Source organism: Cyprinus carpio, chromosome B8 (assembly GCF_018340385.1).
Source record: "Cyprinus carpio isolate SPL01 chromosome B8, ASM1834038v1, whole genome shotgun sequence".
Lineage (NCBI taxonomy): Eukaryota > Metazoa > Chordata > Actinopteri > Cypriniformes > Cyprinidae > Cyprinus > Cyprinus carpio.
In genome coordinates this window covers 7516797-7543859 of record NC_056604.1, presented here as the reverse complement: position 1 = coordinate 7543859, position 27063 = coordinate 7516797, and the positions used below count along the sequence as shown (strand labels likewise).

The window sequence follows — 27063 nt, the reverse complement described above, 5'->3', positions numbered from 1 at the left end:
AGTATTTTAAAACCTGCATACTTCTCAACACCAAACACCTTCGGACCACACTTAAACACCAAGAACATGATTTTTTTACACATTGACAATTAAATTAGCCGATCAGTGTAGAAATAAAGAGCTAAGTATAGTTAATGCTGAGTGAGAGATTGTGAGTTAAATTATTGGTAAGTGAATTTGATAGTTTATATATATATATATAACTTTTGACCTGTTGTTAATATCAAACCAATTTTTATAATTTTATCAAGAAATAAATAATGTTCTAGTGTTAAAAAATAATTAAATACATCCCTAACTGATACCCTGGTTGATGTTTCTTTTAATGCAAGAAAGAAAATGCAACAAGAAACAGCACTGCATTTAAATATAATAACATAAAGGAAAGGGGGAATATATATATATATATATATATATATATATATATATATATATATATATATATATATATATATATATATAGCCTACAGGCCTAACACCTCAATTAGTAAGGAAAATATCATTATAAGCCTTGAGAAACTTGTTATTGTAGTTGTTCTTATAGATGTGCACTTGTTTTCCAACCACAGATGATGTAAATTCTTGTAGGGTGATGTCATCAAGAAATCACAAACAACTAAAAACTATTAAAATAAATACCTGGAATATTTCTTAATAAATTAAAAGTTTTTTTTTTTTTTTTTTAAATATTTTTAAATACCAAATGACCGTTTTGACGTAGGCTTTGTGATAAAAATAACACCTGCTGGAGCCAAAGTAGGGAAATTGTCTAAAATCCGTCCTTTATTCACTTAATTGTGATGTTGTGATAATAAAATCCTAACTAATATAAATAAAAAATTGTGAATTTAATATTTTATCCATTATGATAAAATGGGGACAAGCTTAAATACTTCGTGACCGGAATAACCCGCCCTCTGCTGCTTTTGTCCAACGGGATTAAACCTGCTTTGACTAACTGCGCTCGAGTCACGTCTCGAGATTAGATTGAGTAAGCTTCTTGTGCTCAAGGAAGTTTATTTCACAGCCGTTCACGCATTTCCACCCACATCTTTCGGAGGGGGTCAGCACTGGTGCATCCAAACACTCAGACGACTGATACAGATGTGCTTCACTGCATGCAGGCGCAGGTGGACCAGAGAGCTTCACAGCACAGAGATCAGAGAGAGACAACTGTCCCAGCCAACACTTTTACTTTCACCGGCTTCATTTTTTGACCTTTTTTCCCCTAAAACTGAGAATTGAATTTGAAGACGAAGAATCTGGGGAAATAATAATAATAGAAGAAATCTTCATTTCTTTAGGTGAAGACAGATTCAAAAAGGTAAATAAAGTTTTGTGTGTTTATTTTAGATTAGAATTGTATAATTGTATTTTAGACAAAAATATTATATTAATATTTTTAAATATAATTATTTATAAATATTTAGCATTTATGATAGTATTTTGTAGACACATACTTTTAGGCCTTTTTGTAATCTTTGCTCCAAGTTAACACACATTTAATTTGACATCATTATCTGTTTCAAAAATACTGTTGTACTATTACTTTTGGACATAATATTATGACAATACCATGCTTTTTTAGACAAATATCAAGGAAATACCATGCTTCTTACAATGGTAATGTTTTACTTATACCAAGATATCATGCCAAAAGCGTTTGATCATGTACTATGGTAGTTTGCGTTGAAATACCTTGCACATACATAAAGTGTCATTGTATTAAGATGCCATGATGGTACTGCTGTAGCTTTTTCGTAAGACCAATCAATAAAGGGTTTTAGCCTAAAAACTGAGTGAATCTCCTATATATCATCTGTTTGTCTTACCCTCTCACCTGTTGTTAGGCATTCAAAATATTCATTAATTAATCATAAATGAAATCAAAACTGTTGTGCGTTAATAAATAAGAAAGGATTCTCTTGAGGACACCTGATCACTACAACTGTATCTGCCTACGTAGGCAGCACCCCCACTCCAGTGCGGCCAGACAGTGAAGCTCTTGTGTTTTTCTGTCCTTTTTTTATATAACCTCAGGCCTCTATTACCATGGTGACCGTGCACAGACAGAGTGCAGCCTTGACTTTTTGCTATAACAAAGGAGAAAAGTCGAGGGAGGCCGGATAGTAGGTGAACACATAGTAACTAGACAAATGGCTTTTTCTAGGCCTTTGCTAGGGACCGAAAGTGTAGTATGCAGTCTTCTGTTGTTGAGGTGTTGCACGCTACAGTAGACATTGAGATTTTTTTTTTTTTTTATTGTATTATATTTTAAATTATTTTAAATATTGTATTTTATTGAAGATATTAACAATCATCACATTGCAAATGAAAATGAAAACATAAAACATTATAAATTATTATTATTATTATAATAATGATTATAATAACAAATTCTTTTATATTATATTTTAATTGTATATTATTAGAAAATAGTAAAATCATGACATTGAAATTTAAAGTATAAAGACAAATTCAGAATGATTTAGAGTATTTTTTTACATTTGAAATATATTTTATATTATGTTTTAAATTATTTTAAATATATTCTAGTGAAGACAGTAAAAAAACAAAAATTCAAACTTCAAAATCAACTTCAAAACTTCAGTAAGGACTTTTATGTTACATCTTATAATGAAAAGATAAAAGCATAAAACATAAAAATGTAAATACGTTTAAACAACTATTTTTTTAAATGGAAAAAAAAATCAATCAATGAATTGTGCTGTATGTTATTAGAAATGTGTATTTGTGGCAACATAAAAGTACATCTAACATTCAACATATTACTGCCTATAGTGTTAGACATATTGTATAGCATAGTTTTTGTTGAGTACTTCTTGATGCCTATTCTGTCTGGTTTTGCCCTGTTTGTGACCTCACCCCTAGAGCATATGATCTGAAATTAAACAAACGGCATGTTTGGTCAGAAGTTAAATCTATGCATTTCAAAGTGAGTGCTGGACAATGGTTAAGATTGAGTTTAACTCCCATGGTCAGGCCTGTAAACAGTGGCTTTGTGTGGGCAGCCTCTGAATCCTGGTGCCGATGTCTCCACTCTACTCTGTGTTGTTACCTCACACTGATAAACAGCACAGTTATTTCAGCACGGTGGTTACACGGCTTGTGGTTTTGGGTAACGTCATTTTGGTCTGTGTATTAATTGATGTCACTGCTGATGTGCTGATCTAAGACATTTAAAGGGACAGTTCACCCATGAATGAAAATTCTGTCATTATTTACTCACACTTGTCTTGTTCCCACCCTGTATGCTGTTTGTTATGTTTTCCAGTGTAGACAAGGAGTGTCTTGGCAACACTCAAAAATGCATACTATTTCCTGTTTGTTTCTGTTTATGATTATTTATGTATAATATTCCATTGCTGCTCCTTTTATATATGCTACTATTATTTATTTTTGAAAAAAAAAAAAAATCTGTTTAGCAAAGACAAATTAAATGTATCAAAGTGACAGTAAAGACATTCATAATGCTACAGAGGATTCCTATTTCAAATAAATGCTTTCTGTTCATTGAAGAATGCAGAAAGAAAAAAAAATGTATAAAGGTTTTCACAAATATTATGTGTCTGTGTGTGTGTTTAGGAGATTTATTTCAAAAACATTAAAAATGTTGCAAACATTTGAACAGTGTGTTTAAATTCATATGATTTATATAAAATTTACATCAATTTAACTTAATATAATATGATTTCAGTTAATAAATGTTTTACTTTTTAAAATTAATTATTAAAATACATTTTTAAAATTATTATATTATTATTTTGAAATGGGTTTTATTTTATTTAAAAAAATTCAATTAATAATAATTACTTAAATTTAGATCTGTTCCTTACTTAAAGCTATTGTACACCTTAGTGCATGGGCTGAATTGGGCTACATTTAAGGTGTTATTTTATTTATTTATTCATGTATTTATATCTTTTAAATGTTCTTCTAAAGAAATTATTTCACAAATTGGTCTTGGTACCTGCTGCATTTTCTATTTGCCTGTAACACCTGAGTGATTATTCATGTTTATAAATTAATTTGCTTCTTTTAGCAGGTCATTGGACATCTTTGAGAGATGTATGAGAAACAACCCTACGACAGTCCCCCGATGTACACCCCACCTTCCAACGGCTTTGGACATCCGGGGAGCTTCCAAGACCCAAGGAGTGAATTCGATCCAAACCACCCCTTGGGTCTTGGAAGCTCCCTGGGCGAGGAGGTGCCACAGCACTTCTACAAATGGTTCTCCCCTCCGGGAATTGTGAAGATTATGATGGGAACCATTATAATCCTCTGTCTGGGAATCTTCGCCTGTGTGGCCTCGACTCTGGTTTGGGACATGCAGTATGGATTTGGTTATGGATCTGGATATTCCAGCTATCCTGGATATGGAAGTGGATACGGATATGGCAGCGGGTATGGATACGGAAGTGGATATGGATACGGAAGCTACTACAATTCTTACCCAACCCCTTACTCTGCAAAGACCAGTATGATCGCCATTGCCGCCATAAACTTCATCATTGCTTTGGGATTCTTTGCAGCTAGCTTCTCCAAAACAAACACGTTCCGCAGCAGGAAGTTCTACCTGGTGCTGCTTGTTATTTGTTCTATAATGGCTGTGATTCAGGGCATTATAAACATTGTGTACATTGTAGGAGTGAACCCTATGGCCCAGAGCTCCACCAGCTCATACTACAACCCCATGCTTCTGATGTGTCAGAATCTCTATGGCAGCAGTGTGACAGGAATGGGAGCCGGCTTTCCCATTTATAACCAGTACTTGTACCACTACTGCTACGTGGACCCTCAAGAGGTACCATTTAATGTTACAGGATGTTTCGAAATGTCTTTAGAGACTACATTTAATTTATGTCTTCCTTATAGTCTACAATCAAAGGATTGCCATAGACCATAATTTCAACTCCTCCAGTGTGTAAATCAGTAGAGGAGGTGCATTTACACTTACGGTGGAAGCCTGATCTGACCCTTATATTTAAATTTTTTTTTTCATTCACTCACCCTCAAATCACTTGCTGGTAGCCATTGACTTCCATATTATGGGGAAAAAATTATGGATGTCAATGGCTACTAGCAACTGTTTGGTTACCAACATTCTCCAAAATTAGAATGTTCATTTTTGGGTGAACTGTCCCTTTAAATCGTAGTTTGAAGGGTATGTTTACCCAAAAATTCTGTCATTTTTACGCACCCTCATGTCATTCCAAACCCATAAGACTTTTGTTCATCCTCAAAACACAAATGATGATATTTTTAACAAAACCTGAGATTTTCATCCCTCCGCTGAAAGTCCTTGTAACCAAAACTTTTCGATTCAAAAAGATTTAATAAAGATTTTCAAAAACCTTCTAAAAAAATAAGAAAAAGATAACTATTTGATTTAAATATTTACAAAATATATGCTATATGAGTGTTTATTTATATATACATAATAAATATACACAACACACACATATTATGTAAACAAAAACGTAATTTGGATGCAATTTATCGTATGACAGCACTAATATATATATATATATATATATATACACACACACACATACTGTATATATTCAGAATATATATATATATATATATATATATATATGTATATATATAATTAAAAATGTATTAATTCAGTTGTCATAAAGCACATTGTGATAACTTTTCAGTGTATTTCGAAAGCATATTCATAAGAGTATAATCAAGTATAATCAAAAGTAGTTCCTCAAAAGGACAATTTTATTTTTAAAAATTCATTTGTGAGTGCATTACTGTAAAAACTTTATTTTCATTTTTTAAGCTAAGAAACAAAATAATTCAGTGAATAATCAAAATAATTGTCTTTAGTAATCCATACATATTATGTTATTAATAACCCAGAACTTTTGATTCAAGATAGAATTGATTGTGAGAGTGAGATGATTATTAAGATGTTTATTGTTGTGTATTAAATTTTAGTTCAGCATGATAAAAACTGCATGTACACATTGGACATAACACTACAGTTTTGTCGTTTGCAGGCAGTTGCAATGGTTTGTGGGTTCATGGTTGTGGTGGCACTGGCTGTGGCGGCCTTCTTCTCCTATAGGACCAGAAGTAAAATCTGGCACTATGGGAAACCGAACATCTACTGGGATCGACCACTAATGGGAGGACCTGAGGGCAGAGATGTAGAGGATTGGGTAAGTTTCCCTATTACACCTACGTTGAGATGTGCTGCATTGAGAAAGAAACACATGGTCACTAATTAAGTGGCACACCCAGATCAAAACGGCATGAAGGGGATGAAATAAAAGGCCAGTTTCAGGATTATTTCTAGTCTCTAAAGCAAACAGCATCCCATACGTTTAATTGTCCATAGGCTCTAGCATCCCAGCAACTGTATATGGGGCAAGCAGTTTAATTCTTCGAAAAAGTTTGTGATAGTCAGTTAGACCTTTTGTTTTGGTAGGTTGGGAGCGGTTTGAAAATGTATTTTGAAGTCATATATCTTTTAATAGTTTCTATGGCTGGTGCAACACTGGTGATAATTCAGTCACAAGGTTGAATGTGTTGCTGATATGGTCTGTTTGTTTACAGCCAGCCTAGTTTCACTGTGACTGATCATTAACCAAACTGAGAAAGTCGAGTGGCTTTAAATTAACTCCTTGGTGGATGACTATGAACGGCTAAACTTTTGTACTACCAAGACAGTTAGAAAGCATGCTTGAATTAGCATTTCTTTATAGTTCAAAGAACAAATAAAGTGTTTAGGTATGAACATATTTATTAGAAGTATTTTTCAATGGCCGAGACGGATGTAAGTGTGGACACTGGTTGGTATATTACTGATTATTATAAGTATATCTAAAGAGAAATTTATTTCAATAATTGACTCATTTACAGTCTTAAAATATGTTTTGGGTAAGTATGTTTTTTTTAATTTAATGTTTGTACAATATGAATATAATTTGACTAAAAATATATATTAAAAGTATTGGTGATTATTATTATATATACTGTATACAAGTCCCATACAGCCAATACTTTATTGTGAAGAAAAAATGCTGCAAAGAGAAAATAGCTTAAGGACACATATTTCTCAAATTTATTACAAAATGTACTTTCGGGTAAATGCCAAATGTTTTTTATTTTATTTATATATATATATATATATATAGGTAGAAAAATGATTTAATAACTGAAAGTGATCAAAAATATATTTATGTACTTTATCTATTTTAGCAATACTTTTTTGAGCCATATTTTGAAACACAAAACATTGGAATTTAGATGAATACTTATTTGCACATTATGTACTGAAAATGTGACAAAACTGTTCATCAGCCATGTGGGCATTGTTATCAGCTTATGCTGATTATTTTTAAAAATAGCCAAATATTGACCAATTTATCATTCTTGCTAGTGTAGTAATGTCTGTTCACATTACATCTTTGGTTTTATTTGTGTTACAGAACAGTTTGTTTCAGTAGTAATACTGTACATTAGTGCTGTGTAAGAGAACATGAGTCATGTTGTGTGTGTGTGCGCATCACTCAGTAACACTGCATTACTCACTGTGACTCTTTCTTATTTGAAAAAGAGAAGCAATTAAAGCAATAAAGGTTATTTAAGAAACAGGCATTTTGCAATAGAAAGATCAAAAGAACTTTAATTTAATTATCATTCATTTATATAAAGTGAAATGACTGTGAGACTCCCCAGAGCAAAGAAAAATAACAGATGAGATCCCTTTAATATCTTAATTGTTTTTCCTAGACAGATATACAAAGATTAAATGAGAGCAAATGCAGACCTCTAGCATTTCAGAAGAGATCAAACTGTGCTCACTGCTCAGATGTACTAAAACACCAAAGTTTCATTTCAAAAGTCAGAGAACTCAGTAACTCACATTTTTTCAAAATCATTCATAATTATATCGCTCTGTACTTACAATGTATGTTACAGTTGTTTCTATTTTTAATTCTATGAATTTTAGGAGAAATGTCTGCGACAAGGTTGATAATTAAAAAAGCTTTAAACTGAGAATCTTAAGCTAAACTTGAGCAGCCTCTAGTAAATCTTTCATCCAGGTCTACAGGTTATTAATGAACCTGTAGCTGGTGGTGAAGGCTCCGTGGGGTGTGGTTTGATTTTCGGATTAAGTCCATTGGAAACATAATTACTACCATAATGAGACTGGTCTGCCTTTCTCTGCCCTGGTGCTTTCAGTAAATCTATGAGCTCTGACAGTGTTGTACACACTCCCTTTGAATACCTTTCTCTCCTTGCCTTTTTATCTCTGCTTCACTTTTTTTTCTGGTGCAAAAGGAGGTCATGAACATGAAACGTCCCTCTTTGTGTGTTCTCAAGCATTCTTTCCCTGCTTATGTAGCGTGATCACGGATCAGCGGTGGCAGTAGCTCATGCAGGGAAAGCATTGTTGGAATTCCTGGATGATTTGAGCTTTTCTGCACAGTGGCTTTTCCCTTCTCCCCAGCTGCAGGGAAACGCTTTCCTGCTGCGTCCCCCCTCTTAACACACACACACACACACACACACACACACACACACACACACACACACACACACACTTTCACACACAGCCCCTCCAGAACAAAACAATTCCACCGACACGCACACCTGATTTTGTTGTTTTAGCAGTGTACTGCTCGGAATTGTTTTTCCTTATATCCGTTCATCCACTCTTCATCTTGTGGTATTATAAAGTATTATAAATCATATATTGTGCCAGTAATCTTTACTATTGGCATTGTGTGTTTGTCACACAATCACATGCTGAGAACATCCTCTGAAATCAAAGCTCAACAGGAAGAGCAAGAGCCCTTTTGCTTCTTATTCCCTACAGTCTTTCCTGTACAGTAGCAGAAGGAAAATAAAGTCTAAACAATGGATCTAAAATGGTTTCAGTGTTGGTATATTATTCTGCACATACTGCAGTTTCAAAAGTCTGCAATCAAGACAGATTGTTGTTTATAATGTACTTTTTGGGCATTATAGTAACATACATAACATTCTTACCGGCTTTTAATGACTAAAACTGATCCGTTATTTATTTTATGTCACTTTTCCAAACAGATTTTTAACGTTTTGTACTGCATATTTGCACTGCTGTTTAAAAGTTTTGGGTCAGAAAGATTTTTTTTAAGCAAGGGTGCATTTAAGAAAATCGGCATTCCTAATGTTAACTTTAACCGTGAACTTTCTCTTCATCAAGGGATCTGAAAAATGCATAATTTTCCACACAAATATTAAATCTCTTTTCAGTATTGATAATAATAGTAATAAATGTGTTTTTGAGCACCAAGTCAGCATATAAGAATGGTTTCTGAAGCATCAAGTGACACTGGAGACTGAAAATCAAGCTTTTAATTAGTTATACTTTTAATGTTAAAATACTTGTTATGTTGGCTATTTCCCTAAATTGTAATAATATTACACACTGTTACTGTTTTTACTCCATTTTTCATCAAATAACTGAATCCATGATGAGCTTCATTCAGTTACATATAAAAAAATCTTACCAACCTCAAGCCTCATGTGAAGCTATTTATATTATTATTTTTTCCCATTTCAGTTAGTATTACTGTGTATAACTGCATTGTATATCAATCGATGCAATACAAAATTTTCCTAAAGGCTTGGCAGCCAAAAAGGACAGAGATATGATTTTATCATGATTAAAGATCAAACTTTCAACAAAAAAAAAGAAAACCTCACATAACCACAAAAAAAAAATGTTTTTAGTTCTTCTCACTTCCTGGCTTAATTGTTTGTGATGTCTTTTTTTGATGTCATTATCTGAGATATGTTGCTTCCTGATGTTATGCACGTCATACTCTCTGTTCAGATATGAATCAAAGTTTGCAGTCATTGTACTAAACAGTTTGTTCCTTTTTTCAGGTCAACCACGTACAGAATGGACAGAGCGTGCAGGAGGCATCCATGGTGTTTTCAGAGAAGATGGCTCCTGTTCTGGTTTCAGCCCCCAGTGTCAGCTCCATCCCCCTGAAGACCGGCAGTGTCTTTAGTTCTGAGACCAACAATGTTATCGGGTGAGTGAGTGAGTGATCCGACCCTGGGATAGCTGGAGACTTTAAAGCTTAGCTCCATGTGAACAGGCAATATTGCATGCCCCTGCTAAGGAAATGTTGGAGCTAACTTTATAGCTTAAAGCCTTAATAAGTCATTTGGAATTGCATTCCAGCTTTCCATACACTACTGATCAAAAGTTTGGGGTCTCTTATGCTTACCAACAGTGCATTTATTTGATCAAAGATACAGTAAAAAAAGTAATATTGTTAAATATTATTACATTCTAAAATAACTGTTTTCTATTTTAGTATATTTAAAAATGTAATTTATTCCTGTGATGCAAAGCTGAATTTTCAGGATTATTACTCCTGTCTTCAGTGTCACACGATCCTTCAGAAATCATTATAATATGCGGATTTGATGCTCAGTAAACAAAGGTCTTTATTATCATTTTAAAATAAAAGTATTAATTTCCTTTAAAAAAAAAAAAAAAAAAAATCTAACATTTGAATGGCAATGTACAGTTACTTCTTGTTCAAAGTAGTCCGTGGCTTTTTTTGCGACCTTGGTTAGCTGATGTTAAATCATCAGTGCTATTGTCTGGATCATTAATCTGCCTAATGGCCTGGGCCATTAGTTTCATGAAGTCAGGTCAGATTACACCAAATATGACGTGTCTTGGCATGAGATCAAACTTTTAGCATTTTTTAATCAGATGTTCTTTCCTTATAATTTGTTTTTAAATCAGGTCTGTCCCTCCTTGTCTGTCTCTGTCTTTTTTGTGTGGCTCTACAAGCTTCAATGATTCAGTATAAATTAATTAATATCATTTTTCTATTGACATCGTATAGACAATTCCACAAACAGGCAGTGCCTTTATGTAAAAGATGATTGGCTTTTAATTTTTTTTCATTAAAGAACTTATAAAAAAAAAAAGAGTATTCTGTAATTTGAGCTAACATGTTAATTGGTAATGACGAAAAACCTCACAATGAAGTGCAATGAAGAAAACATTGCTTATTAACAGTGAAATGTGAAACACCAGCTTATGAGGATAAGGGAAATGCTTGAGCAAATTATATTTTGCTGTAGTATTGCCAACATGTTTCTGTTAATGCTATGTTAATACTATGTTTAGTATCGTAAACATAATCTCAGAAAGAAAAGCATTGTGTCTATGAAACTTTCTCACTAATAATGCTTCTAATCTGCATTTCCTTCAATTCATTACCGTCACTAAACAGCCCTGAACCAATGGAAGTTTATTTTCACCACAGGAAAAAAAAAAATGTAAAAAGTACAGTAATTTATATCAGATTATATCTTACAATTAAATTTTTTAATATATATAATATAAACTGCGAGAAAAAGTCAGAATTGCAAGATTCAGGGTTTATTTTTTTTCAGAATTCTGAGTTTATATCTTGCTATTGTGACTTTTCTTTTTAGAATTCTTCATGTGTATGCAGTCAGTTCAGGTGTCTAAAAGACAGAATTGCGGGATGTAAGCTAATGCTGAGAAAAATGTTATAGTTGTAAGATGTAAACTCAGAATTGGTAAATATAAACTCACAACTGTAAGAAATAATTGTGATATGTAAACTTGCAATTGTGAAAAAAAGTCTGAACTGTGAGAAAAAAGTAGCAATTACCTTTTTTTTAATATTTTAATTCCATGGCAGATAAACATGTTCCTTTTCAGATTGTTATATAATATTTTGAAGAATATTTGCTTGCTCAAATGTGTTTGAATGAATGTTTGCTCATTTCTCTTTTTGGATAAAGTAGTAACAGTTTCTCCACCCACAGTTACCCTGAGCGCTCTTTCAGCCGGCCATCTCATTCTACATCCCCGTCTGGAGAAGTGAGCTCCAGTCCCTCCGACCAGACGGACACCATCCGCAAACCGTCTGCTTCCAGGGCCAAGAGACGCAGAAGGAACCCTGAGCTGGACGAGTCCCAGTACGAAACCGAGTACACAACGGGAGGAGAGACTGCCAACGATTTTGACGAGGATCTATGGACACGGTAAGAATTGTTTGTGGTTCATGCAGGCCCAGGGTTAGTAGCGCATTCCCTTGGATACAGCAAGGAAGTCTGTAGGAGATAATCATCTCTGGCACGCATCTCCACATGCTAACATAATAGACTAAATTTGGGTTAATGGGTCAAAGGTCTTTGCATATGTGTGCATGTTTACATTTGTTGTTTGGTTGGGTGTGATGAGTTACAAAAAAAAAAAAGAAGTGGCCTGGTTTCACTCATTGTTGGACCATGAGAAGAAAATCTTTTTGCAAACAATAAACTAACAGGGGACACATGAAATATAAATGTAACACTTAACAGTAACAATGAACTATAAATTATTTTAGTATTTATTAATCTTTGATAATGTTAGTTATACTTATAATGTTGACTATTTCCCTGTTTAATACTGTAAAGCTGCTTTAACGCGATTTGCATTGTAAAAAGCGCTATATAAATAATAGTGACTTAACTTGACTAAAATACTTGTATTCACTGCATTATGAATAATTTAAAAAAAATATTCTCACTATTTTGCTGTTTTCTGACACAAATGAAAAATACAGTGTTGAAGTTAGAGCGGTCACTTAGTAAAAAGTTGACCTTAGTAAGGACTTAAGGGCACAGTCGCATTAGCAAAAGTTCAGTGAATGCTGGTACATATTTCACAATATATGAGTTTCTGCAAATAGTGGTAATTCATATTAGCAAAAACAAATGGCAAATGAAGTATTGAATTAGTGAATTTTTGGTGAATAGTAGTAGTTCACATTAGCTGAATTTCTGTGAATGATGGTATTTCACATCAACAAAATTTCTTTAAATGGTTGTATTTTACATTAGTAAATTTCTTGGCAAATGGTTTTATTTTACATTTTGATATTTCTGCAAATGGTTGTATTTTACTTTAAATTTCAATGAACGGTTGTATTCACATTAGTGAATTATTGGCAAATGATAGTATTTTAGGATTTTGACAGACAGGATTTTGGTGCATCTTGGTGTTTCACATTAGTAAATTTCTGACGAACAGTAGCATTTCACATGGTAAATATTTTTCATTTTAATCACATTAGTAAAATTTTGGCAAATGGTAGTATTTCACATTAGCAAAATTCACATTCACAAAAACAAAATTAGCGCAATTCACAATACCGAAAACCATTGCAAATGGTAGTATTTCACATTAGCAAAATTTTGGTGAATGGTTGTATTTCACATTAGCAAATTAGCGCAATTTGAAATAACAGAGACCATTTTGGGGAATATTAATGTTTTCACTGATTGTGTATTTTCCTATTCAAATGACTGGATTTTGCTGACAGATTGTAACGGTAAATGTGTGCACCTTTACTTGGTTTATGGTGGTTGTTTTTTGTTTTTTTTTGCTGTGGTGTGGCAGCTGAAAGGTTGTCAGTTCAAACTCCACAGCAGTTAATCCATGAAATACCACTATTGTTGCTTTGATCAAGATGCTTAACTCTAGGTCTGTTTATCCATCTCTTTGGAAAAAAGTTTATTTAAAAACTACCAAATTACTATTTACCTTAATTATCTTGCCTTCTTTAAAGCTCATTATACAAGCTGCCACCCAACTGCTTTCTGTTTCCTTTCTAATTAGTCTGTATCCAGAGATCACGTCTGACACCCAGCGACACGAGTACAAGAAAGAGTTTGACTCGGACCTCAGGACCTATAAGGAACTGTGTGCCGAAATGGACGACATCAACGATCAGATAAACAAGCTCAGCAGAGAGCTGGACACACTTGAAGAGGGCTCGTCCAAGTACCAGGTGAGCGACTGAAATATTTCAGATGGCTGCTTCGCCTCCCTGTTGTTCAAATCCATATGACTTTCTTTTTTATCTCATGTTACAGGCTGTAGCAGAGGAATATAATCATCTCAAAGACCTTAAACGGGTGAGTCATGGTTATAAAACTAAAGTATGACTAAACATCTGACTCACTTTCATAGTAATAGATGCTCTGCTTTTTTGATGTTAATATGAGGCTTTCTTTCCCTTATTCTCTCTGCTTAGATGCCAGATTATCAAAACAAGAAGCACCTTAGTCGCAAACTGCGCCACAAGCTTTTCCATATTAAACGAATGGTTAAGATCTATGACCGTCGTCAGTAATAATGAGCTCCATTAAACCACCACACCTGCTCTCCTTGTTAAACACTTTTGCATTTAACTGATGAAGCCTCCAAATGACCGAAGTTGCCTGAAACTGCTGTAACACTGGCTTCATCTAGTGCTTATGATTAACCTGAGCCCTAAAGATGGTTGGAAACAAAGACCAGAGATTTCAAAACTGGTCCTTTCAAAGTCTTTCCATTACCTGGAACTTGTTCTTTCACTGGAAACATCTGCTTTTTTTTGAGTGAGTGACTTCATATAGCCTGTAATATGCCATAAAGCATTGCAATATTGTTGTTGTTTTTTTGTTGGGTGCGGTTGTGAGTGCTAATTTCAAGGTCAGCTGATTACAGCGGTGCATGTGTTTGTTGGAGGAAATGTACTTTGGACAATCCTCTCTAACTGAGTAATTTGCACCTGCACTGTCACATCTATGCTGTCAGTTTCCTTGTGTATGACTGTAAATGGGTTGTGTGTTTTATTGTTTATTTCTGTAAAGGTGTAACTGTGAGGCACTGCTTGTTTTCAAGTCCAAAAACACTGAAGTTTTTGTTTCGAGGTGTGCCAAAAAAGTTCCCAGAAACAATTAAGGTATTTAAAGTAGCACACCATTACAGAATATTCTTTTTTTTTTAACAACTGACTGCCTCAGTAAATGAAGAAATGGAAATTTAAATCACAAAGAGAAACTGGAATTTCATATTCAGATTTTAAAGTTGTTTTGTAAAAAAACAAAACAGTGCTGATGCATTTATGCAAATATGCAAATATTCTGTTCATTTAGTTCTAGAGTGCATCTCATTACATTTGATTCATTTCGAAATATTGTGATCTTCCTGCTATTTAAAACAGTAATAGCTGCTTTTATCTCTAACCAATCAAATATCTATGCAAGATCAAATACTGAAGTTCTGTTTGTTTTGTAATGTTGTTATGGACAAGAAGTACATTTTGTTCATTTTTTTAACTTGTTTTTGTACGAAATCATTTCAAAGTGACAGGGTTTTCATTTTTCGGCTGTTAATGAGATGATGCTTTTTGTCTCTCACATGTGTAACAGCATTTATTTTCATCTGTACATACTTGTCCTTTCTATTTTCAATAAAGTTTTGTATTTTAAGTTTTAAATATGTTTGTTAAAGTGCAACTAAGCTATTTAGAGTCTAAAGTTTTTTTTTCTATTTTATTACAGTTTTTCCAGTTGCTTACATTTTCAAAGCTTTACACACAAATCCAAGAATTGCATGCACAAAATGCAAAATGCCTCACATCTCTTGCAAAATAAAGCACTGCATTCGAAATATCACAAACACATCTCATTTGCAAACACCTTTGACATAATATTCATTCCTTCCAGATATATTTTTGTTACATAAAAAATATAATTATTTTTTTTTACAAAAAAAAATTTATTAAAAAAAAAAAAAAGCCAAATCAAAAGAAAATAAATTAGTGTATGGTTTTGCAGATTTGGTGTGTGGTTCTGGTGTTTGAGTGTCAGGTTTCAGAAATTGTGTGACCAGTAACGACTTTGTGTGTAAGCAGTTGAAAATACTAATACAAAACTGAAAAAAATAGAGGTTACTAATAATATAGTATAATATAATTAATATAGGCCTAATATAAATGCATATTTCGGCTTGAGACAGTAAAATTTTAAGAACTGCGTAACTAAATGTTAGTCAACGGCGTCCTCTGCTGGTTGTCTTTTAAATAACAAGCTGAGGAGAAGGCACTCGGCTTATTTCGGAAATATACGAGGAGTCGTTCGGGTACGTTACGGAAAATACACGAACGTTAATCACTCCGCGACAAAAGGCTATTAACTAAAGTACCAAGACGTGTGAACGCTGATTGGTCACCACGAGATTCATCACACTCCTGTCGAGACTGCTGAGCCAGGCCATTCAGAGAACGAGCAACGAGATGCGCAAACATCAGATGAGGCTGTGATGTAGAAAAACTTCCCGAGGATATTTCAAAAGGTTAAAGAGAAAGGTATGTGACTTTCATCTCAGTAAACTTTTTATTCTGTCATCAGCACGGTGCTGCTGCTGTGTTTAATGACTTTTGAATATGCGCGCGCCTGCGTAATATTATGACTGCATTGCGCTTCTCTGAGTTTGAAGTGTATCATGACGTCTTTATTTATCTTCTGCTTTTTATGTCATCTGCAATAACGTACATAAACCTATGTTTCTAAATGCTCTGAGAAGCCAAATTAAATGGTCATATTAACACATGAGCTTATTATATTAATAGCAATGATATTTATTATTATTATTATTATTATTATTATTATTATTATTATTATTGTTATTATTATTATTGTTATTATTATTAGGATTTTTTTATTAATAAATTGCAAATACATGATATTTGTATTTTAATGAAAAAGTCTGTCTTCAGCAGGTTTTTTTTTTTAAACTACATGCAACACCACCTACTCACTAATGCTCAAAAATACACACAGGGCTGTACTGGTTTAATTCGCTTAAAGGATCAGTGTGGGTTCGGGAGATCTGCGCCTTGTGCTCGTTCACGTGGTTTGTGTGTCTGAATCTGTCTGTCAGGACCTCTTTAATCGGTCCCCGTTCAGACCTGACACGGGTGTGACAATGCCAACAATCTGCCAGGCTGAAAACAAGTGTGCACTGCAGTGCACATCAGAAGAACCTGACAAGTACCTTTGGCGTAGACAGTCAGAGAGTAATACAGTTTGATCAATACTTATACAGTTATACAGATTAATGGAGTGGCTTCTAATGTGTCTGGGGCGTTGCTAGGGTGTTGCTATGCAGTTCTGGGCTGCTTCTAAGGTGCTGCTGCTATCTTTTATCCATTCTGTTATGTAAAAAAAAAAAACTTATTAGGCCAACAAAGACTGAGGGCCTGAGCCAAGTTTGGTGGATGGAACTGGTCAGAAATAACAAATTTATATAATACTCATACTTTAAGATATAGCTGATCAAAAATTAATTCAAAATACACAATTTAAAATCAAAAACTCATATCTCCTTCATTCACCATGTAAATGTACAAACTTTTATCTCCTTTATTAGTCATGTTCATTTGTCTAAGTCAGCAGTTTTATTTGATCATGAATGAATGAAGCTCAATAAAACATATTGCACACCAGAGGAACATGATTGCATTTACTTTGGGCACATAATTTAGTTTCAGAATGTTACGGATCATTAATAAAAGCTTATCAGAGTCTGGCCATGTTCATTCAGTTAACAAGTATAGTTAATCATAAATAAATGCAAGGAAGCTGAAGTAGTTTCTTTGGTGTGACATTACACTACTTTCCCAAACAGAAAACAAGAGAACATTGTGCACCAAAATAACAGAAAATTAAGAACCTTAATTTAAGAACCTTAATTTTATAGTATTGTATGGAGGAATTTGTGGCATATGGTGTCATTACATTTTTATCAGTGCATACTGCATAATGTAAATGTACAAACTTATTTATCGGAAACCTCTTTTATTCTTATTGGTAATTGTGTAAAAAAACAGAAAATAAGGTACAGTTAATGTGAAAAATACATGCTATTCAGAAGGCTAAGACAACATCGAAAATTTGGGCTAATTTAAATCTGGAAAGAAACAGAAAAACATTTTAAAACAAAGAAATATTGTGAACATTTATTTGATCAGCTATACCTTGTAATGAAGTATATGCGCAAGATAAATTCATTTATTTTGTTGGCTGGACAAACTGGTAGCGTGTTTAAGCTTATGATTCAAAGATCTGCATCTTAAAAAGAAGGCAATAAAAATAAAAGGCTTAATATTTCCAAATTTGATGATGCTGGTTTCATAAATATCAATAAAAACTTTCCATCATGTACAGTTTTTTACAAAATAAGAATGAAGATTTTCCAAATTATAAAGCTTGGGGTTCACTCCATTTAATGTCAGAATTACCTGACTTTTTTTAATGACATCATGAAAACCTTTTTTATTTCTTTTTTCAAATTGTCATGTTTATAATATAATTTGTAATTATAGATATTGTATTAAATTAGAAAATGTGAAATAGAAGCCATTTCACTAGTGGTGAAAGACATTTCAGACATTTGAGCCATGTTGTATGCCTATATTATAAGCTGATTTTCAACTTTTTAGCATTAGTTTGTGAAGATTTGGGGCTGGAATAAGAAATCGACTGAGTGTAAAGGTGCTCTGGCAGGTTGTGTGGGTGTGAACGCTGAGAAGACGTGCTGATTCAGCACAATTACATCCCACTCTGTCCCCGAACACCCATTAAAAGTGCTCTCGCTGCTTCCTCGGGTCTCTATGGACCTGGACCTACTGTCGTAACGAGCTGATCGGAACAGAGCCGCAGAGTGATCAAAAAATAATGCGTTGTTGCAGCTTGAGTCTGTGTTGAGTTTGCTGAGTTTTGAAAGTAAGGCTTTTTACAAACCCCTCCCATCTTTCTCAGCTGTTACACTGATCTTAAACCACTCAAATCTCTCTCTGCATTCCGTCTCTTTCAGATTTCTAATAGGGTCACATCAGACTGTCCAATAGGATGAAAGATTGCCTTCAGTTCCTCATTGAGCCAGCCAAGAAGCTCAAGTTTCGTCTGAAGGTACAGTATTCATTCATTAATTTGTTGCATCAGAGGATTTTTTCAGTAATTTGGAGAAACTCATTAATTTTAGAAATATGATAAAATTGTGTGTATTTGGGATAGGCTATGTAAAATGCTAGCTATGAACTTCAACTATACACACTTATTTCTGAGTTTTTTTTTTTTTGTTTTTTAACTAACTTAGTTGTGGCGTCATTTACACCACAACCAACAATATTTCCTGCTAATAAAGTAGTGTACTTATTTATCAATGAGACACAAACAAATAAAAGTCATGCATCTTACGAATAAAAAAAAGAAAATAAAATTAAAGTAACAATCACTAACAAAAAAAATATATATATGATATGTTACTTTAAACGGAATATAGTTATTTACAGTCAAGGCATATTTGTCAAAACATGAAGAAATTATGAAATCATTTAATTATTTAATATGAAAATATGATATACAGTAATTGTGGGTATTTAGGATAGACTACATAAAATGTGAGGCACAACTACAGGTGCTTTTATGTCAGATGAGTTGACTTTTATTAAAACTATCACAACAATTTTTTCCTGCTACAAAATTAAATGTAAGATGAAGAAAATAAAGGAAAATATCACATGTATATTTGAATTTTGTATATATATATATATATATATATATATATATTATATATATAATATATTTTTTTTTTTTTTTTTTTTATATATATAATTTTTTTTTTTTTTTTTTTTTTTTTTTTTTTTTGAATATAATCATTTTCAGTCAAGCTGTAACTGTTGGACTTGTGGGAAAGTTTAAAAATATTATTTATTTTACACTTTTCCACAAGTTTAAATGAAAATATAATTTAATTATGTGTATTTAGTATAAATAAAATGTTAGCTATGAAATTAACCAGCAATTGTAATCCAATTGAGATGTGGTGGAGGAAAAAAAAAAAGAATATAACATTTATAAGTTTAGCTGTTATATTCCCTGGTGGAGCCTTAGTCACTCCATAAATCCCAACTGTGTGTGCAGGAGACGCGGAAGAGAGTGAAACATGTGAAGAAAGAGCCGTTTACAGAGAGTCAGCTGCTTATAATGGAGCTCGCGCGAGAACTCAACAGGATCTGTCAGGTAAGACAAATATATGGTTGCATTGTACCTGTACGTGGCTTTTCTCCAGATCTTCAGAGTCAGCTATTGAATACATTTCCACACACATTTTCAAACTCTTTGTATCTCTGTTGGAAGCTCTTATGCTGATGTCTTTCAGAGGTCAGATATTCTGGCTCACATCTGGACCGGAGAGGACGTGTGGCCTCCACACGCCTGTCGAGAGTTCATTGTAGAGACCGCCAACATCCTGGAGGTGAACGTTAGAACCTGAGCTGAAATTAATCACAGGCAGATTCATTTTCAGAATTGAAATTCGATTATTGACATATTGTCTGTTTATTAGTACTTATAAAGCACATGACCATATTCTAAATCCCTAATCCTAACAAGTACCTAAACTTAACAACTACCTTACTAACTGTTAATAAGCAGCAAATTAGGCATTTGAGGCAATAGTCATAGTTAACATTTTGTTAATAATGAGAATTACCTTGAAAAACCTTGAAAAATTAAGCGTGATACTTCTTCCTACTACAGGATATAATTAGAAATGTAAAAAGCATTCTCAGTTCATTTCTGAATGATCCACAACCCTGTTCCTCACTAAATATAGTCACTTGTATTTCCTGTATTCATTTAGCTGCATCCTACAGCTGCTGTTTCTCAGGATCTGCATGGCTTTAATTACAGGCTGATGTTGGTTGGTTCCAGCCGTGTGTTAAATTTAGAAAAAATCCTGCCACCAGTCCCTATAGTAACCAGCTAGTCTGTTTCTATCAAGCTGACTGACAGCTCCAGTGGCTTAAGGGTTTAAAATTCGGTCTCTGTTTTCAAAGGATCAAGCTCTAATTGTGGTTTGTTTTTAAGTTATAGTATAGTCCGCAGTACTTTTTGTCCTTGAGTTGTAGTTCGCTCCAGGGCATCTGCTTTCCGGATTTAGTGTACTTTTAAAAAAGCTTGTTGTCAGCACATTGCATCTGAGAAATCAAAGTAATTGATTTGAGTTAGACACGGGCTGTTTATTAAAAAGGTTACTGCGTCATAAATGTCAGCTCAAGGGGCTCAAGTTATTGAAGCAATTATTTTCAGAGTTACTGATACTGAATCAAAAATACTGTATGCTGCAAAATGTAATTGCATTGAGGGATTTAGATCAGAAGTTCTCTATATGTGGTTATTAAAGATTTTATGTCATAGAGATGATAGAGACAAACAAAAGAAGTATATAATAATCACACAACAACAATACTACAGAACACATAATATCAACAATTTAAAAAAACAAAAAAAAAAAAAAAAAAAAATTCAATTACATGCAATATAAAAAACAAGTCGGTTTTTTTTTTCTTTTCATTATGCAGGAAAATACTGAGACGCCCATGCAAGTTTATGCTGATCTGCGTCCAGAAAAGCGGGACTGGAAGAGTCAGTTACTCAGCACGCTGGAGCAGGGAGGAGAATATGACTTGGGCCCATACAAAAGGATCATTTTGGACTGGACCAGAGGACAGCGCAACAGACACCCAGTGAGGAAGATTCAGAAGATGCATCTGCCAAATTTCATGAGATGCATTCTGGGATGCTTTAAAAAACTTATTGAAAACATTCATACAAAACATGTTAAAAAATTTAATATTTATTTTGCAAAACAAATTCATAGGCAGACGTACATTATGTTTGTCTACAAATCAGTCATTTAAGCATAAGCCTTTAGCTCAAAAGGTTTGTAAGGTAATTTAATCAAGCATGTAGAAGCTTTTGTCCAGTAGTGTTTATATGGGCCTCTATATAGCAAATAAGTTTATATCCATAAATACATTAAGGGTTACAACATTCTCTCATTTTGTCAGAGTAATTGCTTTGTTAGTGTGTAATGTAATATCAAACCATGCTGTAAATTAAGTATCTTAATCTCTCTATTGGTCTTGGACTCTGGTTGCTCTATGGTTAAGAATTAAGATATTAACCTTGCTATGATCCTCTTGTCAGACTGGGTTGATTACAAACGACCTCACTGACGGACCTGAGAGAGACATGCACAGCCTGCAATGTTGTTTTTCCTTTAAAATAATGCCAAATTACACACTTGTACGTCTATAGGGATAGGTATGCTTTCAATATGCCATTAACTTTTTCATGCCTAATTAATAATTCATTCCATTTTCAAAGTCCTTGTTTTTCTTAGGAGTAATTTGTGTGTAACTCAATATCAGTAAATACTGTTAGTGAAGTATCATCTCTCGTTCTCTCATTACAAACAACTCCATTGACCTGCCTTTGACATGTGCACAAACAAACACTTTTGAATGTGGTTGTTGAAAGAGTGTTAAAAAAAAAAATCTCTGTTTGCTTCTGGTCTTTCTCTCTCACCCAACACTATATCTCCCCGTGATGAGGCGTTGATGATGCTGGATGACGTGGAGCTGCGTTGGAAGCGGGGTCACCTGTCGCACCTGCAGTCTGCTGTAGAGCTTCTCATAGGGGTTGTGCTTGGGGAACATATGGACAAGGTGTGATGCCTCTGAAAACATTTACAACATTCAAAGACTTTCCATAAATTAAAAATTTGAACATTTCATTTTTAATTTATCTAAAAACCAGCAGCACTGACACTGAGCACAACTGTGTTTTTGTAGGAGCTCATTCCAAGACTGTGGCTGGTACAAAAACAAAAGACCCAGAAGATTGGTGAGAAGGCAATGACATTAATGCCCCAGAATTGATTTTGAAGGATAGTTACCTACAGATGCTGTAAGTGATTTCTGCTCCACTAGTGGCACCAAGTGGAATTTCAAAAACAAAGCTTATAAATCAGATAGTCTGGTAATTTTCTGGAATACAATATTGTATATTCCAAAAATCACATACAGCAGTTTTATTAGTTTAGACATGAAAACAGGCTTTTTGATAATCTTTCTTTCTCTCTGATCTTCTTTAGATTGCACTGGCTACATTCCACACATAGGTGAGAGATTGATAGGTTCATCAATCAGATAAATAAATTTTAAATGCATCGACATTCAGCAGATATAGACATCAAGACTGTCAATGCAATAGATTCTGTTATTTCTAATATTTATTTAGTGACACAGAAATGTTGCTTTTTGTTTCAGTGTGGAACTGGATATGTAATGCTGCAGGTATGTGTCAAAATGAGATATATAGTGTGTATGTTATAATTATATATATATAGATTATAGTATATATATGTATATTATAGTGTGTGTATATATATGTATATATATATATATATATACACACACATACATACATACATACATATTTTGTGGTCCACGTATATGTGACCATGGACCACAAAACCAGTCATAAGTGTCAATTTTTTGAAATTGAGATTTATGCATCATCTGAAAGCTGAATAAATTGAATAAATATGCTTTCCGTTGATGTATGGTTTGTTAGGATAGGACAATATTTGTCCGAGATACAACTATTTGAAAATCTGGAATCTTGAGGGTGCCAAAAAATCTAAATACTGAGAAAATCGCCTTTGAAGTTGTCCAAATGAAGTTCATAGCAATGCATATTACTAATCAAAAATTGAGTTTTGATATATTTACGGTAGGAAATGTACAAAATATCTTCATGGAACATGGATCTTTACTCAATATCCTAATGATTTTTGGCATAAAAGAAAATGCGATAATTTTGACCCATGCAATGTTTTTTTTTTGGGGGGGGGGGGGCTATTGCTACAAATATACCCCAGCGACTTGAGACTGATTTTGTGGTCCATTTGTGTGTGTGTGTATATATGTGTATATATATATGTATATGTGTGTATATTGTGTGTGTATGTATGTATGTATGTATGTATGTGTATGTGCTGTCAAACGATTAATCGCATCCAAAATAAGTTTTGTTTACATAATGTGTGTGTTGTGTATATTTATTATGTATATTTATATTCATAAAATTCATTGCCAAAGAAGCTGGCTGTTCACAGAGTGCTGTATCCAAGCACGTTAACAGAAATAATATGTCATATATAATTATATGTAATATATTAACACATTTTTCTTATATTATAGACACATATACACAGTATATACACTGTATGTGTGTGTGTGTGTGTGTGTTTTTTATATATATATATATATATATATATATATATATATATATATATATACAGGTGCATTTCAATAAATTAGAATGTCGTGGAAAAGTTCATTTATTTCAGTAATTTAACTCGAATTGTGAAACTCGTGTATTAAATAAATTCATTAAATTTATTTAATTAACTTTAATTTAACTTTTCCACAACATTTAATTTATTGAGATGCCCCTATGTATGTATGTATGTGTGTGTGTGAAATATATATATATACCACGACTGAGGTGCCCTTGAGCAAGGCACTGAACCCCCTACTGCTCCCCGGGCGCTGCAGCATAAATGGCTGCCCACTGCTCCGGGTGTGTGTGTTCACTGCTGTGTGTGTGTGTGTGTGCACTTTGGATGGGTTAAATGCAGAGCACAGATTCTGAGTACGGGTCACCGTACTTGGCTGTATGTCACTTCACTTTCACTTTTCACTTTGTTTTTTTTTTTCCACTTTTTTTTTTCTTTTCACTTTCATACGTGATAACATCAAAATTAGGCAGTATTTAAATTGGCAGTGTGCAGTTTTTTTCTCTCCACTGTTCAATTTCTTGAAAAAATTCCACAATACACAAGACAAATCTAACCATAAGTGCTGCTCTGTTTTTCAGTGGAGGTGACTCTCGACCCAGAGACGGCCAACCCTGCTCTGGTTCTGTCTGAGAACTGCAAGCGCATGCAGTGCGGTCTGGAGCAGCGTGAGGTTCCTCACAGCCTGCGGCGCTTCGACAGCTGGTGGTGCTGTCTCGGCTCTGAAGGCTTCTTGTCAGGACGCTGGTACTGGGAGATAGAAGTGGGCGACCGTGATTGGCGTCTCGGGGTGGCCAAAGAATCAGCTCCCTGCAAAGGCTACAGACCGCTGAACACCCAGAGTGGATACTTGACCCTCAGGCTGGAGAGGGGCTCCGAGCTCAAGGCCCTGACCACACCGCCCACACCCCTGCCCCAGTCATTCATCCCGCGGAGGGTGGGGGTCTATCTGGACTATGAGGAGGGGCAGTTGTCCTTCTATGACACCCAGAAGCGTGCACACATCTACACATACAACGAGAGGTTCACAGAGAAGCTTTACCCGGTGTTTGGGACGGTGGAGAGGGTCCGTGAGATGGTGATCAGGCCTGCAGACCTAAGGGAGCGATGTCTCTGTAAGGGACAATGTCTGTTCTGCTAATAATGAATGCACAATCCTTACACACACAGATGTGAAAAAATTACACGCACCATAAAATAACATAATTGATCAATGCTTACAAAAAATAAAGCATAGAGAGAATAATTTTTTTTTTTTTAAGAGTAGCTAAAGCTGTGAAATCTGCACCATTAGCATCACAAAGGAAATGTTAAAATACTGTTGTTAAACAATTTGACTGAACAAACATACACAGACATTCCTGCCCAAGACACAGAGTCACAGAGAGAGCTGCAGTGATGACTTATTTCTGTAGGCCAGTCTGGAAGTTTGGAACCCAATATGATTTTTTTCACTGGCTTTTGTACTGATGGTTACTCAAAGCTTTTTGATTATTACAGAAAATAAGATCTGTGGCCAAAAAGTTCATATTCACAAATGAACACACATTTTCAAGCCTAAATACAATCACCAGAATTAAAAAGCTAAATGTAGCCTATAAACTAACTACACCATGGTTGCATGACTTCAACGTAACCAATGTCCTTCTTTCAGTATTTATTTAAAATAATTTTTCCCTGAAAGTTTGAGAATAGTTTGTAAGACCATGATTATAAAACCCAGTGAGAAGATGAGTTTACCTGACATTTAACCTCTATAGTCCCATTTAGACACTTGTTAGCAACCGCCTTTTTCAAGACAAGTCAAATATTTTAAAAATCATGTGAAGTATTACTGATGTATTTTATGTTGTGCAATTAAACACGAAAATATCTTGAGCTTGTGTTAACCACAGACCTTATTTCAGGAATTTAACCAAAAACCTTTTCAGAAGACCCACTGGCCTCAGGACTGAAAGAAATATAATGCTGAAAATAATTTCCCGGGGTTTTGGCCTACAAAAATACATCATCCCTGCAGCGCACTACTGGTTGTACTATTTGGTGTGTTCAACTTCATGCAGCACTGCATAGACTTGATTTGATGCATATTGCCGCTAATGCACACTAAACTGTTTTTTATAACCATTCAAAATATCTTAAGTATTATATTTTGATGTTTTTATCAGTAGAACTGATAATTAAAAAAAAATATATATATAGACCCCATTTTATTTTTCCTAAATATTACAGAATGTACTAAAATACTAAAGTAATTAAATCTAAAACATTTTTAAAAAACAAAAAATTCTAAACCTTCAAAATCCAAAGAAAACATAAAAATAAACTCTAATTCAGAATATTAAAAAAAATCTATAATAGTATATCAGTGGTACTAAAATATTACTGAGTCGAAGTGGAACACACCTATTGTTGCTGTGTGAAACTGGTCAGCATGCAATGTTTTCACTTTTTCAGGAAATCAGCCTACAAATACTTAAATACTTGTCTATGCATATTAATCTGGGATATAATTGGTTTTAACAAAGTTCATTCTTATGGAACTACTAAAACATTCTTTAAATTCAACTTGTAAAATCTACTCACTCAAATTTCATAGAACGTTCAACATTCAAAATGTAACTGACAGCGATTATGTCATTGTAATATTTCTATACTGAATTGTGATTGTTTGTTTCTTACATCCATTTACCCATATGCTCATTTACATTGTTTTTAAGTGCATGGCCTAAAATAAGATTATAATTAGCCAAATCTAAACTGAAATATTCTTTTGCTAATCTGAATACACTATTTCCTCCAAATCTAGTTTTAGCAAGTGTTCAATATAATCACATTCAACTCCATGATTTTCTGTTTGTCAGTAACATAAGAGAGCATATAGAGGGCAGTGTCAGTACATACTCCTCCAATCAATGTTAAGCATCTCAATAGGTTCACAGTGTGCTAAAAACATTGTTGCACCTAAATCTTTTTCTGATAAACAAAGCTGACACACA

At 33.9% G+C, this 27063-nt stretch overlaps 2 protein-coding genes across 3 annotated transcripts; both read left to right on the top strand.

Annotated features, from left to right (window-relative positions):
* The first annotated feature begins 925 nt into the window (after positions 1-925).
* On the top strand, positions 926-15347 carry si:ch73-61d6.3 (occludin). 2 transcript variants are annotated; one of them, XM_042729458.1, is made up of 8 exons: positions 926-1324; positions 4067-4828; positions 6039-6200; positions 9922-10073; positions 11863-12081; positions 13700-13871; positions 13957-13998; positions 14118-15347. In XM_042729458.1, the coding sequence occupies exons 2-8, from the start codon at positions 4088-4090 to the stop codon at positions 14214-14216; spliced, it is 1587 nt and encodes a 528-aa protein (XP_042585392.1). In that variant the 5' UTR covers positions 926-1324; positions 4067-4087; the 3' UTR covers positions 14217-15347. The 2 variants fall into 2 exon arrangements, with proteins under 2 accessions (XP_042585392.1, XP_042585391.1); XM_042729457.1 differs by having other exon boundaries at positions 4064-4828.
* Positions 15348-15959: 612 nt separating this feature from the next.
* zgc:194990 (uncharacterized protein LOC568410 homolog) lies at positions 15960-27024 on the top strand. Its single transcript, XM_042729456.1, has 10 exons — positions 15960-16217; positions 18728-18822; positions 19837-19935; positions 20075-20176; positions 21279-21440; positions 22287-22427; positions 22554-22605; positions 22856-22882; positions 23031-23057; positions 24646-27024. Exons 2-10 carry the CDS (start codon positions 18763-18765, stop codon positions 25203-25205), a joined length of 1230 nt encoding a protein of 409 aa, XP_042585390.1. The 5' UTR covers positions 15960-16217; positions 18728-18762; the 3' UTR covers positions 25206-27024.
* The last annotated feature ends 39 nt before the right edge of the window (positions 27025-27063 follow it).